This window comes from Anabrus simplex, chromosome 8 (genome assembly GCF_040414725.1).
Source record: "Anabrus simplex isolate iqAnaSimp1 chromosome 8, ASM4041472v1, whole genome shotgun sequence".
Classification (NCBI taxonomy): domain Eukaryota; kingdom Metazoa; phylum Arthropoda; class Insecta; order Orthoptera; family Tettigoniidae; genus Anabrus; species Anabrus simplex.
Window position 1 is genome coordinate 159,909,035 of NC_090272.1, and position 13,485 is coordinate 159,922,519.

At 38.9% G+C, this 13,485-nt stretch overlaps 1 protein-coding gene across 1 annotated transcript; it reads right to left on the bottom strand.

Moving 5' to 3' along the window:
* Positions 1-710: 710 nt before the first annotated feature.
* On the bottom strand, positions 711-6,803 carry LOC137501914 (uncharacterized). The gene is made up of 3 exons (XM_068229082.1): positions 6,747-6,803; positions 2,753-3,030; positions 711-1,617 (listed from the first exon to the last, which is right to left on the bottom strand). The coding sequence occupies exons 1-3, from the start codon at positions 6,801-6,803 to the stop codon at positions 711-713; spliced, it is 1,242 nt and encodes a 413-aa protein (XP_068085183.1).
* Between the last annotated feature and the right edge of the window lie 6,682 nt (positions 6,804-13,485).

A 13,485-nucleotide genomic window follows, 5' to 3' on the forward strand; every position in this document is an offset into this window, starting at 1 on the left:
GCTTTCGTAGAGTACTGAGGTTATCTGTGTACGTTTGAACTTTATCTCCCAAAATGAAGGACGAACTGCTGATTGAATTAGTGAAGGCACACACTTGTCTATATAATTTAGCTGATTCGAAATATATTGGTTTGAAGAAGCGTGTATGGGAGGAAATTGGCGAGAAAATGGAAGCTGAAGGTAGGTAACCATTTTTTTCTGCTTTTAAGATTAAGAAAATCAGTCTGTCTGTACATAGGCACCGACTTTAGCGCGACAAGGCACTTTCTGCCCCCAACCTACAAGGTCAGGGGCATTAAAAAATAATCAACAATTTCATTTATTTAATTTTTCAAGTAATTAAAAGCAAATGTAGTGTACTAATATCATTAATACCTTCTTCTCTAGTAGTTGTAGTAAATAATTTACTAATACCTCACTTTACTGCACAACCCCCCCCCCCCCACCTTCTAAATGTTTAACAAGTCGACGCCTATGTACCTGCGACAATGTGAATATCAATCCAAATTTAATATAGTTATAAACATAACATTATAAACAATTGTTATAACAATTATACGAGTATAATCATATACAGTAGGCCTATATAAAATAATATAACAATCATAATATACTAATTATGTTACTAAAAATTGACATTCTCGTAACTTAATATACTAGCATATCGGGAAGGTCTTCAGCCACTCACTAAGTGACGTTATCGACATCTTTCATATGTGTTCTTGCCATGGTACTGAACCAGCTTCTGAGCAGAAATAATCTTTTAACTTATCCCTTATGCAGAAAGCCTCTCTGGTCGAATTCCCACCACGAGGGGGTAAGTTTTGGAGCTGTGGATTGACAAACTCTTGGTTTGTGGAATCACTTGTTTCATTTATAAGCGTGAAAAAACTGTCGTCATACTTTCTAATGAAATTGTGTAGCACACAAGTCGCTAGTATTATGTTATCAACGCTTTCCGGCTTTGATTGAATTCGTCTGTTGTAAATTCGAAATTTCTGGGTTAGAATACCGAAAGTGTTTTCAACTACCCTCCGAGCACGGCTGAGTCGATAGTTGAATATTCGCTTTGTTCTGTCCAATTGTTGGCCTGGATACGGCCTCATAATATATGACTTTAAAGGGAATGCCTCGTCACCCACTATTACATGTGGTATTTCAACGGACGAACCTGGCAGTTGTGTATATCCAGGAACTGATAAGGCACCTTGTTCAAAAGCTTTCCCAATATTCGAATGAGCCCAGACACCTCCATCGCTGTTCTTACCGTACGATCCAATGTCGACAGCAATGAAGTTATAGTTGGCATCTACAAGTGCTAATAAAACAACTGAAAATGTTTTCTTATAATTGAAATACTGGGAGCCACTGTTCGGCGGAGCCTGTATGACGACGTGTTTACCATCAACTGATCCCAAACAGTTCGGAAAATTCCAGCGTTCTTGGAAGTCTTTCACTGTGGCTTTCCACATTTCTTCTGTTGGATGAGGCATTACTTCATGTATCAGTGCTCTTATTATTGCTTCGCAAGTTTCTTTCACAATCTTGTGTACAGTGGAAAGCCCAAGACGATAGCTGTAAGATATTGTTTTAAATGAATCTCCGGTTGCCAGGAATCTGAAACAAATACAAAAATACCTAATTTTATGAATTCATCATAAACTTATCATTAAGAGTAAACACCAACACGTCTCTGCTACAACGATTAAATACTTAATTTCAAAAGTGTAAAGGCCTAAATAATTTATTTATTTTTCCAGGTGAAAGGTGCAAAGCAAGGTGGAACAATCTGAGGGATAATTATAAGAAGTGGCTGAAAAAACTGAGAACTAAAAGTGGGGAGGCAGCAAAAACTGTAAAACGCTACAGATTTGCGGATCAATTAAGTTTCTTGTATAAATACTTCAATGAAAGACAAACTAAGGGAAAAATCAATCTGTCCGCAGATGACGATTTTGAAAGTGAAGACGAGGAAGAACATGATACTTCAAATACAGCAGAACAACCGCAATCCAAGCAGCAGCCTGTACCTCACGATGTAAACAACAAGGGTATATCTACAGGAAACATCAGTGATAAAACTGACTCCTCGACGTTTTCAACCCCTCGAAGGTATTGTAAGAAAAGGAAGCTACAGGATGAACCAACAGCATCGTCGATACTGTGAAATACATCATCGAAAAAAAATCTGCGCAGGGCTCAGCCAAATCTAACCGGGCCAATGAACATCTACAACACCCCGTTGATGCATTTTTATTTGGAATTTCGCCTATGTTGAAGTCAGTCTCCACACTATTTGAGTTTAGCTAAATCAGAAATTTTCGCAACCGCACATAAATATGAAATGATGATGCTGACAGAGCAAAGTACCAGCTCGACAACAGCATCTGGTGAGAGGGCATTTCAACCCTTAGAGGCACTACCAGAAAATGCGACTACAGATCCTCTCAGTTCATCGTGTTCAACAATCAACAACAATGAAGATAACCTACAACTTTATTGGCAGAAGTTTGGTGAAAAATCAACTCAGTAACATGACAGTTATTTCAACATCCAAAAACACTAATGATTTAAATTATTTTTCCCTGCTGTTTTAAATAGATATTTCTTAAATTCTCGTAAAGTTCACGGTATGATGTTTTACAAAATATTGTATTTTTGTACATTTATGCTACTATAAAATTGTTGTCATGAACGCGAATGTACCTACTTAATTTTTCATTTTATTTTAATATTACTTAAGTCTACTTACCGCAGGCATACAGCCAGTCTTTCCATCGGTGTAATTGCAGGTCTCCAAAACGTGTCCTTTCTTGTAATTAAAGGCTCTACCTTCTTAAACAGCTTACTGAATGTATTTCTGCTCATTCTGAAATATCCGTGAAATTTTACTTCGTCGTCCTTCAAGCACTTATATAGAGTAGAAAACTCTACTTCCTTATCCCTGCGTTTCCATATAGGATGAACCCACTGTTTCTTCCTCTCTTTCTCCTCTTCATCCAAGATTATAGCTATCATTAACAGTTCATCATCACTAACTCATCATGGAACACTTGAGTGCCGACTTATAACTGCACGGAACTGAAGTGTGAGAACAGACGTGAAATATTCATGTCGGAAAGGACGGATACGGAAACGGAGAGCGCCGTCACGTCCCGGAGATGTGTGAATCGACCTTTAAGCGTGCATACTTATATGAAATCTATATATATAAAGTAGCTTGTCCTGACTGACTGACTGACTGACTGACTGATTCATCATCGCCGAGCCAAAACTACTGGACATAAAGAAATGAAATTTTGGAGATATATTCATATTAAGATGTAGGTGCTCGCTAAGAGAGGATTTTTGGATATTCCGTCGCTAAGGGGGTGAAAAGGGGGGTGAAATTTTAAAATGAGTGTGTCTATATCTCAAAACTTTAAAAGTTTACAGATGTGAAAATTGGTATTTAGAATCTTCTTTAAAAATAAGGAAACGCGTATTTTTTTGTTTTGAGACAATCCCAATAGGAGGGGCACAAAAGGGTGAAAAAGGGGTTGAATGCCTTTAATCGGGATACCGGTACTTATATCTCAGAAACTGAAGATATTACAGACATGAAAATTGGTACTTTTGATCTCTTTTAAAAATAAAGAAACACGTATTTTTTTGTTTGGGGGAAATCCAATTAATGGGAGGGTGAAAAAGGGGTGAATTTTTAAAATGGGTGCATCTATATCTCAAAACTCTTAAAGTTTACAGATGTAAAAATTGGTACCTAGAATCTTCATTAAAAACAAAGAAACACGTATTTTTTGTTTTCGGAAAATCCCAATAGGAGGGGTGAAAAGGGGTGAAAACGTGGTTGAATGACTTTCATGATGATACTTATATCTCAGAAACTGAAGATATTACAGACCTGAAAATTGGTGTTTAGGATCTCCTTTAAAAATAAAGAAATACATATTTTTTGTTTTTGGAAAATCCAATTAATGGGGGGTGTGAAAAGGGGGTGAATTTTTAAAATGAGTCTATCTATATCTCAAAACTTTTAAAGTTTAAAGATGTAAAAATTGGCATTTAGAATCTCCTTTAAAAATAAAGAAACACGTATTTTTTGTTTTCGGAAAATCCCAATTGGAAGGGTAGAAAAGGGTGGAAAAAGCGGTTGAATGCCTTTAATGAGGCTACTTATATTTCAGAACCTGAAGATATTACAGTCCTGAAAATTGGTATTTGGGATTTACTTTAAAAATAAAGAAACAGGAATTTTTTTTATTTTGGAAAATCCAAATAATGGAGGGTGAAAAGGGGGGTGAATTTTTAAAATGAGTGTGTCTACATCTTAAAACTTTAAAAGTTTACAGATGTAAAAAAATGGTATTTAGAATCTTCTTTAAAAATTCAAGAACACGTATTTTTTGCTTTCTTTAAATCCCAATAGGAGGGGTGTAAATGGGTGAATAATGGGATGAATGCCTTTAATGAGGATACATATATCTCAGAAACTGAAAATATTACGGAACTGAAAATTTGTATATGGGAGCTCCTTAAAAAATAAGGAAACAAGTATTTTTTTTTGTTTTTGGAAAATCCAATTAATGGGGGTTAAACAGGAGTGACAAACTGGGGTGAATTTTTTGAAAGACTATATCTACAGAATATCTGAGAAACGTAAAATGTTATAGAGGTAAAAAGTGGGTATTTGGAATCTCCTGTAAATGTAAAGAAAGATAGGTGATTTGTTTTCGGAAACTCCACGTAAGGGGAAATAAAAAGGGGTGAAATTTTAAAAAGCGAATTTCTACAGTATATCTCAAAAACTTAACATGTTACAGAAGTGAAAAATGGTATTTTTATCTCTATTAAAAATAAAGAAACGTGTATTTTCAGCTTTCGGAAATACCACTTGGGTGGAAGGGGGGGTAAAAGTGACTGAAAATGGTGTTGAATTCTTTTAATTAGGCTACTGATATCTCAAAAATGAAGATATTACAGACGTGAAATCTGCTTTGGAATCTGCTTTAAAAGTAAAGAAACACGTATTCTCGGAAAATCCAATGAAGGGGGTGGTGGGGTGGGTGAAAGAATTGAAAAATTAATTGAATTAATTGTATGAGAATACATACATCTAATAGAAACTAAAGTTGTTACGGACGTGAAAATTGGTATTTGAATCTCCTTAAACAAAGAAAAACGCGTTTGGGGGGCGGGAGTGAAAAGGAGTTGAATTCCTTTCATGAAGACACATAAATCAAAAACTGAAGAAGTTAGAGTCGTGATAATTACTATTTAGAAGATCCTTTACTCTTAAGGAAACAAGTATATTTTGCCGGAAAATGCACTTACGGGGTGGGGGGGAGGGGAGTGTGAAGGGAAGTGAAAATAAAGTGAATTATTTTTATGGGGATACTTATATCTCAAAACTGAATGTAACAGATGTGAACATTGGTGTTTGGAATATCTTTTAAACATAAAGAAACACGTCTTCAATTTTTTTTTTGGGGGGGGGTGTAAATAAACTTAACGGCGGTGGGGTGTAAAAGGAGGTGAGATCAATTGATTTTACTGTTCATAATGTACTTAAGGAGCCTCCGTTGCTCAGGCGGCAGCGCGCCGGCCTCTCGCAGCTGGGTTCCGTGGTTCAAATCCCGGTCACTCCATGTGACATTCGTGCTGGACAAAACGGAGGCGGGACAGGTTTTTCTCCGGATACTTCGATTTTCTCTCTCATCATTCATTCCAGCAACACTGTCCAATATTTCATTTCATTTGTCATTCAACGATCATTGCCCCAGAGGTGTGCTTCGGCAGCCGGCACAATTCCTATTGTCGCTGCTAGATGGGGCTTTATTCATTCCATTCCTGACCCTGTCGAATGACTGGAAACAGGCTATATAGTTTCGATGTACTTATTCTGATCATAAACCGATCATTTTTAATCTTTCTTGGGCTGGTTTTCAACAGCCATCTTTTCCTTCGGAGAACGTTCTTAGATTACAGTAGATCCTCCTGGCATGTAAATAAAAATTTTAACACATTTGAAATAAACGATAGGAATGAGATGGACCGTCAAATTGTTCACCTCTATAATAAGGTCAACAATGCACGGAAGTATGTCATTGGTATCGCCAGAAATCCCGCACACTTGCCTACGCGCGACGATGGTGCTGGTCACATTGTAACAATGACACTGGCAGCAGATGTAATTTGCCGCCAAGTAGCGATCTTGCAGCTTGCTGTGGGGTTCAGAACATCTTTTAATAATAATAATAATAATAATAATAATAATAATAATAATACTAATAATAATAATAATAATGTTCTGGACCGTTGTCAAATGTGCGGACCCCCATGGAAAATGGTCCTGGACGGGTAATGACTAAGAATGCAGTCCGGCCGCGGGTTCAGTACCGCCAAGGCACCTAAGACGACACCACGCCGGATCTCCTGAAGGATTTGATCCATATTAAAAACGCTTATAGGAAAAGATGGCAAAGATTTAGGGACCCAACTGACGGGGTGGAATATCTGGACCTAGCCCGGGAAGTACGAAATCGATTGCTGGAAAGAAAGATTGAAAAATGTGAGGAAACATACCGTAATCTATTAGAAAACGAGTCAGATCGCGAATTTTGGCGGATTCTCGCAGAAAACGAGTCAGATCGCGAATTTCGGCGGATTATGTATCTAAAACAATTAGCATTCAATTATAAATTTCAGTATAATACCGTAGCGAAGCACGGGTATCTTGCTAGTCTTACCATATAAAAGTTGCTGGAAGTATCATCCTTCATAACGAGGAACTTCATAAACACCATTATGATTTTCGGCACACCAGCAGAGAGAGTTATGAGTGTTCACACGACCATTAAGATGAAACCAGGCCGAAAAGATCACAAGCTGTGGATTGAATAAACGATCATTCAATGATTCAAGATGACACTCACAATACCTCGCTCTTGTGGCTGGATCAGCTGGTTTTAAACAATGGGCCCGCGTAAACCTGTACGGTTTGATCTGTAACAGCTCTGTGAGCAGACGAAACCAAAACCCCTACTTATTGTGCTAATTTTTGAGTGATTTAATCGGAGACAGTTCAAGATTTGCACCAATTTCATCCAGCTTTTCCTCTGTTAAAACTGTTTGTGGGCACACATGTTTTTTTTTTTAATTGAGCACTGAGCCAGTAGTTTCAATTTTATTTGTAATTACGAGAATCTGTGCTCATGAAGATGGCACTTCATCAGGAAATTGTTGAACAAATGCAGCGCGTACCCGTCGAGCCGACTCGTACTTAAAATAACTTTTACATACGAGAATACGGTGTTGTAATGTTAACTGTCTCATAATGTTAAAAGCTGCGATTCAGACTGGCTATTGATGCTAGGTCGAACACGTGCAAGCACCTTGCAAGGTCAAGAACTACACACGCGCAACCCGCACAGCTGCTTAGGTCTCGGACAGTAGAAACGCCACTGGACGGTCTGGGTATATAAGAGAGACCCTGTACAAGAAGCCCTAGGAATTCTAGACTTGCTTATTCATGAAGACATTACTGACCTCAGCATGAACCAGCTACTCAAAATAGTCGTCAAACTGGTACACCCAGATAAACAGAATTTTGACCCAAACATCAAGTTGAAAGATGACAGGAAATTGAACAACAGCCCTCAGAATTTGGACTCATTTAAAGAGAAACAGCAGTTCAGCTGGTTTCAATCTACTGAGGAAAACTGTGTTTGCTTTTAACAGAATTCGTACCAGGCATGCAATCTATGCTGAAACTCGTAATAAAAGGGACAAGATTCCATCTCCTCAATGCGACTATGCCACTGCCATTCAGACTATTCAGCTCACTGTATTCCACTACAAGACAAAGGCATATCAGGGAAACTTGCTCAGTTTTCAGCTGGTAACATATGCAGTCCTAGAATGGATCAGTACATTAGATTTGAGGCTATGAGCCCTCCACCTCAAGTGAAATATGTAAATAGTTGTAAATACTTGTATATAATATTATCATAAGATATATAAACATAATATTGTTCCCACTTTAATAATCACATTTTATTACATTGTTAAATGTTTACTTATGTTTCGTTTACTTTACCATAATTACCGACGCAAAAAGTACAAGAACATCATTACCTTGTATGAGATAGTTTTCAATATCTTATGTCGCCCTGATAAATATGACCTTTGAAATAACCGCACCTAAGGACAGCATTGTCTTGGTCTCCCTCTAACCTCCTTACCCTCTAAAACAAACTCCACTAATTTCCTAGGTAATCTATCCTCCTCCATTCGCCTCACACGACCCTACCACCGAAGCCGGTGTATGCGTACAGCTTCATCCATCGAGTTCATTCCTAACTTAGCCTTTATTTGCTCATTCCGAGTACCTTCCTGCCATTGTTCCCAGCAATCATTCCCGCTACTTTCATGTCTGCTACTTCTAGCTTATGAATAAGATATCCTGAGTCCACTCAGCCTTCTCTCCCATAAAGCAAGTTGGTCTGAAAACAGACCGATGTAAAGATAGGATTTAGTCCGGAAGCTGACTTCCCTCTGACAGAATACTGTTGATCGCAATGCAAGCTCACTGAATTAGCCTAAAGAACAACATCACGCAACAATATCCCTTTGTACAGTGAACCAAACACATTTTCGAAGTATATACAGGAATAAGGTTGAAATTATCTCTTCCACTAAGTAATATATTTGATTCCTATCGCAACAAGTAATTTACAAGTGTATGATAGCGGAAACCGGTTACCAAATAACTCGTAATGGAAGAGATCAGTTCAACTTCGTTTCTGTATAAATACTTCGATATCATGGTTTTCCACAACATCAGTAACAACGAACTGTATCATATTAAAACACTTTTTTTGCAAATAGGCTACTCAATTAAGGAACGTTGAACATTACAGCATATCAACATAGTCTGCCTCCTTGGCTCAATGATCAGCGTAGAGTGTCCGTGGTTCGATTTCCGTAAGGGTCGGGTAATTTGGCTGTATTCGATTAATTCCCTTGGCTCGGGAGCTGTATGTATGTGATAGTCATAATATACACCTTCATTTACAGACAACATATCACATTACCACTGACCACAGTCAAGACATGTGAATATATCCCCTCACATAGGGTTGGCGTCGGGAACCGCAACCAGCCGTAAACCTAGTATTAGTCCACATTAGTGCTGACCCCAGATAACTGAAAAGACATCAGAAAATAATCATGACAATGTTATCCTGTTCAGGTTAAATTTATAATGTACACTTGATATCCTAAGCCGGCCGCGTGGTGTAGGGGTAGTGTGCCTGCCTCGCACCCGTAGGCCCCGGGTTCGATTCCCGGCCAGGTCAGGAATTTTTACCTGGAACTGAGGGCTGGTTCGAGGTCCACTCAGCCTACGTGATTAGAATTGAGGAGCTATCTGACGGTGAGATAGCGGCCCTGGTCTAGAAAGCCAAGAATAACGACCGAGAGGATTCGTCGTGCTGACCACACGACACTTCGTAATCTGCAGGCCTTCGGGCTGAGCAGCGGTCGCTTGGTAGGCCAAGGCCCTTCAAGGGCTGTAGTGCCATGGAGTTTGGTTTTTTTACTTAACATCCTATGAACGAATGATATTAGAGGGATGAAATATATGTCAATATAAAGGAGAATGTCAAAATATTTCTTCAGCATAACATGTCGCGTGTTATTGCGTATGCGTCCAGGTGAAAGGAAGGTAGTGAAGTGTTGACAGCCGTAGATTGGCAGGCAGGGCCTGATATCACTAGAGTCTTCCCCAATCACGACCACTTTCTCGACAGCTCCCGTTACAGGTCCAAATTTCAACGTAGGTAACAAGAAAAAAAATTAGAAAGTAGAACGCCAAAAGCTTTTTTCTTTCCTGTTTTCACAATTTCCTCCTAGGAATAGAAATAAGCTCTTCATTCAAGAATGCCAATGGTTAAGAATCAATCCACTTTTCCTTCCGAGATCACACTACTAGAGTGTGTAACTTTCATGGAGCGACTATAGGGTTCAGCATAGTTTATTTTACTTGTTGTGTTCTATCTGACCTAGCTTCCGTAGAACTCAGGTCCGTTTGCTATTCCGACGGTGTTACGTAGATCGTTCTTAAAAGAATCTAAAACTTTGGTTCTTATCAGGTTATTCTAGAACGATGCTGACAATAATATTATTCTAATAAAACCTTCAAAGAGCATTAATGATAATAATACTGACAGATGATGTAGTCACAGCCGTCAAACAAATTGAAACCCTTAGCGAATGTGCTGGAAAGGTTGGTCTACAAATTTCCTTTGAAAAGACCAAGTTCTTCTGCTCAAAACTTGACATCCAAAATTTGAACACGATATATGGGCAAATCAACCGAGTACCACACTTCAAGTACTTGGGAGAAATACTTGAACCAACGGGAGGCGAGAACTGCCCAGAAAATTCGCCTACAAAAATTTCGGAAAGCCTACGGTAGGGTTCACAATATATACAATAAAAAGTGCTTGTCCCGCCATGCAAAGATCAGACACTATAATACAGTAATCAATCCCATAGTCTTATATGCCAGTGAGACCCTTACACTAAATGAAAAAGGTGGCCTAGATAACATTTTAAAAGAAGAAAGAAGAATCCTGAGGAAAATTCTCGGCCCCCGAAAAACAGAAGATGGATATAGACTGACACACCAGATTCTCACCTACATAGAACTACAAAAAAATATTCCATGGGTACTGGAAGTGAAGAAGGATCTGGAAAAAGCCCAGATGAACTCAAATGACACCGCGGACAGAAACATCTGTCTGTGTCTGTTAGGTCATCAGCCCAGAGGCTGGTTGGATCCTCAAATAGCATCACCAAAGGTTATGCGGTTATAAGGAAACTGCAAAAACCAATGGCAGCACCATAATGAGGCGTACTAAGCAAGACGAGGAGTGAGGTAGTTTGCCATTGCTTTCCTCACTGGGTCTGAAAGTGCTATTGCAGCACGACTGACCCTATGAGCAACACCTTTCATAACACTCAGATGCACTAGTCGTGCTCTGAATGTCATTACTCAGCACCACCCATACCCCAGCAGCTTCCATATTGTCACAGCCATGGATGAGACTGGGACTTCGGTGGAAGCTACACTTTACTCTGGCCTGTGCCAATAGATGGATACAAAAGTACTGTTTCCATCATGAAATGACAGCAGGCAAACAGAAACCTCTATAGGAAAAAAAATTAATGGATGGAAAGTGCAACTAGAGAACGTAGTGAAAAGAAGAAGGATCCACGTAGAAAGGACGAGAGCTGTTTGGCAACTCAAAAAACAGAATCGGTAGAGCTTTGCGTGATCCATTGGGTCCATTATTATTATTATTATTATTATTATTATTATTATTATTATTATTATTATTATTATTATTATTATTATTATTATTATTATTATTATTATTATTGTTGTTGTTGTTACGGAGTTATCCGTGTAAGTTAGAGGTGATGAAGGTGCTGGGATGAACAGGTCTCAACTTACGAAATTAAAGTTAATTTAAAATTTAACAAAGGTTATATTTTCTTTCCAAGGTCAAGAAATAACAAGTATAACAGGAACTCAGTTGTATATCAACAAGTTAAGAAAATACAATTACAGTTTATTAATGGATTTTGGGCTTCGAGCCCCAGATTCACAATTCTTAAGCAATTAGCCCAACTTTACTTATGTATAAGGTTCAACAAAGGGGCAGAAAACCCCAATCATACCACGGAGCACTAGCTCCCAATTACCCAGTAAAGCCTCCTCGAGGCACACAGAACCCAAATTTAAGAAAGAGCAACCCGCTCTCAAAGTTCAAGCCCATCAACGGCCACACCAAACTCCACCTTGAGCTGTCCTCCGGACACATAAAAACAGGGGTAAAAATACCCAACCTACTGAGGCCTATTCAGTAAAGAAACAAGACAATGGCATGGCCCCAAAATACCAACTTGAATGGAGGCGTACTCAGCACTCCTAATACACTTTATTAAAACCTAATTTGGCCCTAGGCCGCTTATGCAAGGGCTAATCCCATACTACGGAGGTGACACGAAATAAAACTTTATTACATTACGAAGAGATGGGAAACTGTTATAAAAATGTAGTCACCTCAAAACAATATGAGCGGGAGCTCGAGAGGGAAAGGCACTCTCTATCCCAATTTGTAGTTAAAGAGACAGAACTTTATACCAAGTGTCTTTTACATTTTAAAGGAAGGTTACATGATAAAAGTTTCGAACCTGCCCCGAGGGTTAAACTGCTGAGCTAGCAAACAAAGAAGTTATTAAAAGGCCATTACCTGATGGATGAACTGCCGCCTGAAGAAAGGGGCGCTTCCCGCCCCCTGCTATATAATCACACTAGGAAAGATGTTACTGAAGTGGCCCCGAGACCAGAAAATCAGCAGTTTATATAACCTCGTGGAAGATTCGAGACGTTTCATGAATGATTAAAACCCGCCCACAAAATTTTATTGGTTACCGAACACAGTTACAGAGCAGGTTGGGGAAGAAAGCCCCGATTGGTCGAAAATGAATTTAAGAAATTCGGGATTGGCTAATTTCAAAACTGGCGGAACGAACGGATTAACATTGCCAACTCAAACAATGACAGAAAGAAATTTAACAAAGAACAAACTTATGACTACAAAATTTCTTCAAAAAAAAAAAAAAAAAAAAGGTGCCTTCACTTCGCACTAGGGTGCACAATTGTAGTTCTTAAGTGGTGCCATCTAGCAGAGAATGTTCACACTTCTTGCTACAGAGAAAACAAAACGAATCGAAACTGACATAGTTCAGAACACTTCAAAATTTACAGTAGGGACATCTTCTGAGAAATCTTAGAATTAATGTGGTTGTTAAAGTTCAGGCTTCCTCCAATAGAGGAGTTTCAACTGGCGCAATGTTTGAATTAGCGGCGTGGAGGTGTACCGCCCGGTTCAATTATAATTATTATTATTCTTATCGGCAGTCATGGAGATGGTTTTTCGTATTTTCCTCATTTTCACAGCAGGCAAATGTGAGGGCTGTACCTTAATTAAGGCCATGGTCGATTTCTTTCCGATCCTCACCCTTTCCTATCCCATCGTCGCCATAACATCTATCTGTGTCGGTGCGACGTAAAGCAATTTGTAAAAATAATAAAGTTATTGATTTTATGTCCCACTAACCACATTTACGCTTATCAGAGGTGAGGTGTACACGTTGTCCTACGGGAGTTCTTTTGTGTGCCTACAAATCTGTCGAGGGGGTGGCGTAACTGAGCACCCACCGGCATTGGTAATGAAGTGTGTTTTAATGTGGCAACTTTGTGTCGCTGGGTTCTAGCACGATAAAGAACTTCTGAGGGCGATATTCTGGCACCCCTTGTCGGTCAGGACAGTAAGCAAGTGGAATGGACACTAAATGACTGACATTGTTTCTCTTTTGGTCGTATGAACTAATATTGACCAAATTCATTTGAAT